General features: G+C 51.1%; 1 protein-coding gene across 1 annotated transcript in view; it reads right to left on the bottom strand.

Annotated features, from left to right (window-relative positions):
* The window catches only part of SOD1 (superoxide dismutase 1, soluble), a 5,568-nt gene extending 5,471 nt beyond the window's left edge, over window positions 1-97 (bottom strand). The window contains 1 exon segment of the mRNA XM_010001827.1: window positions 26-97. Coding sequence (XP_010000129.1) covers window positions 26-97 — 72 coding nt within the window.
* Between the last annotated feature and the right edge of the window lie 525 nt (window positions 98-622).

The raw sequence follows: 622 nt of genomic DNA, 5'->3' as shown, positions 1-622 counted from the left end.
GCTTTCCTGGCCTGGGAGCTCCCACCGGGCTTCCGGTTTGCGGCCTTCCTAGTGGAATGGTTTCATCCAGACGCGGAAAATCCGTTTCTGTCGACATGCCCTGCAGCAGTGGCGTGGGGAGAGGCGGCGGGAGTGTTGCTTCCTTTCCCTGCAGACGTTTTCTTCCCCGCTGTTGTACGGAAACCATCGAAGTTACGCTCTGAAGCTGGCGGTGCTCAGCAGCTGACCTGTCCTAGACACCTCTGCACACAGGCTGTCCACAGGAGCAGGCTGTGTACTTAGTGTGCAGCTCGGAGCTCGGCTTGGAGTGGAAAGCGTCTAGCTGTGGCTGTGGGACACAGACTCTGGGGGATGTGTAGGGGAGAGATGGCAAAATAGATCCTCTCCGTGGTGTTAGCACTGACAAACCACACTCCGAGGGGAGGTTAACAACAGACATGGGGAGCATACAGCTCTGCAGTTTTGTTCAAAGATCTGCGACTTAGAACATTATAAGAAAGTAAAACCCACGTTACTTGTTTTTTTTTCTGCTGCATTATTGATGGAGAAACAATCAGAAGCACAAAGTGATTTTACAGTACCTAGGAATTTAGGTAATCTGTATATGGCTGAGGTATCAATT

The sequence above is a fragment of the Chaetura pelagica genome, unplaced genomic scaffold (assembly GCF_000747805.2).
Source record: "Chaetura pelagica isolate M959 unplaced genomic scaffold, ChaPel_1.0 scaffold637, whole genome shotgun sequence".
Classification (NCBI taxonomy): Eukaryota; Metazoa; Chordata; class Aves; order Apodiformes; family Apodidae; genus Chaetura; species Chaetura pelagica.
This window is presented reverse-complemented; position numbering and strand designations above follow the sequence as displayed.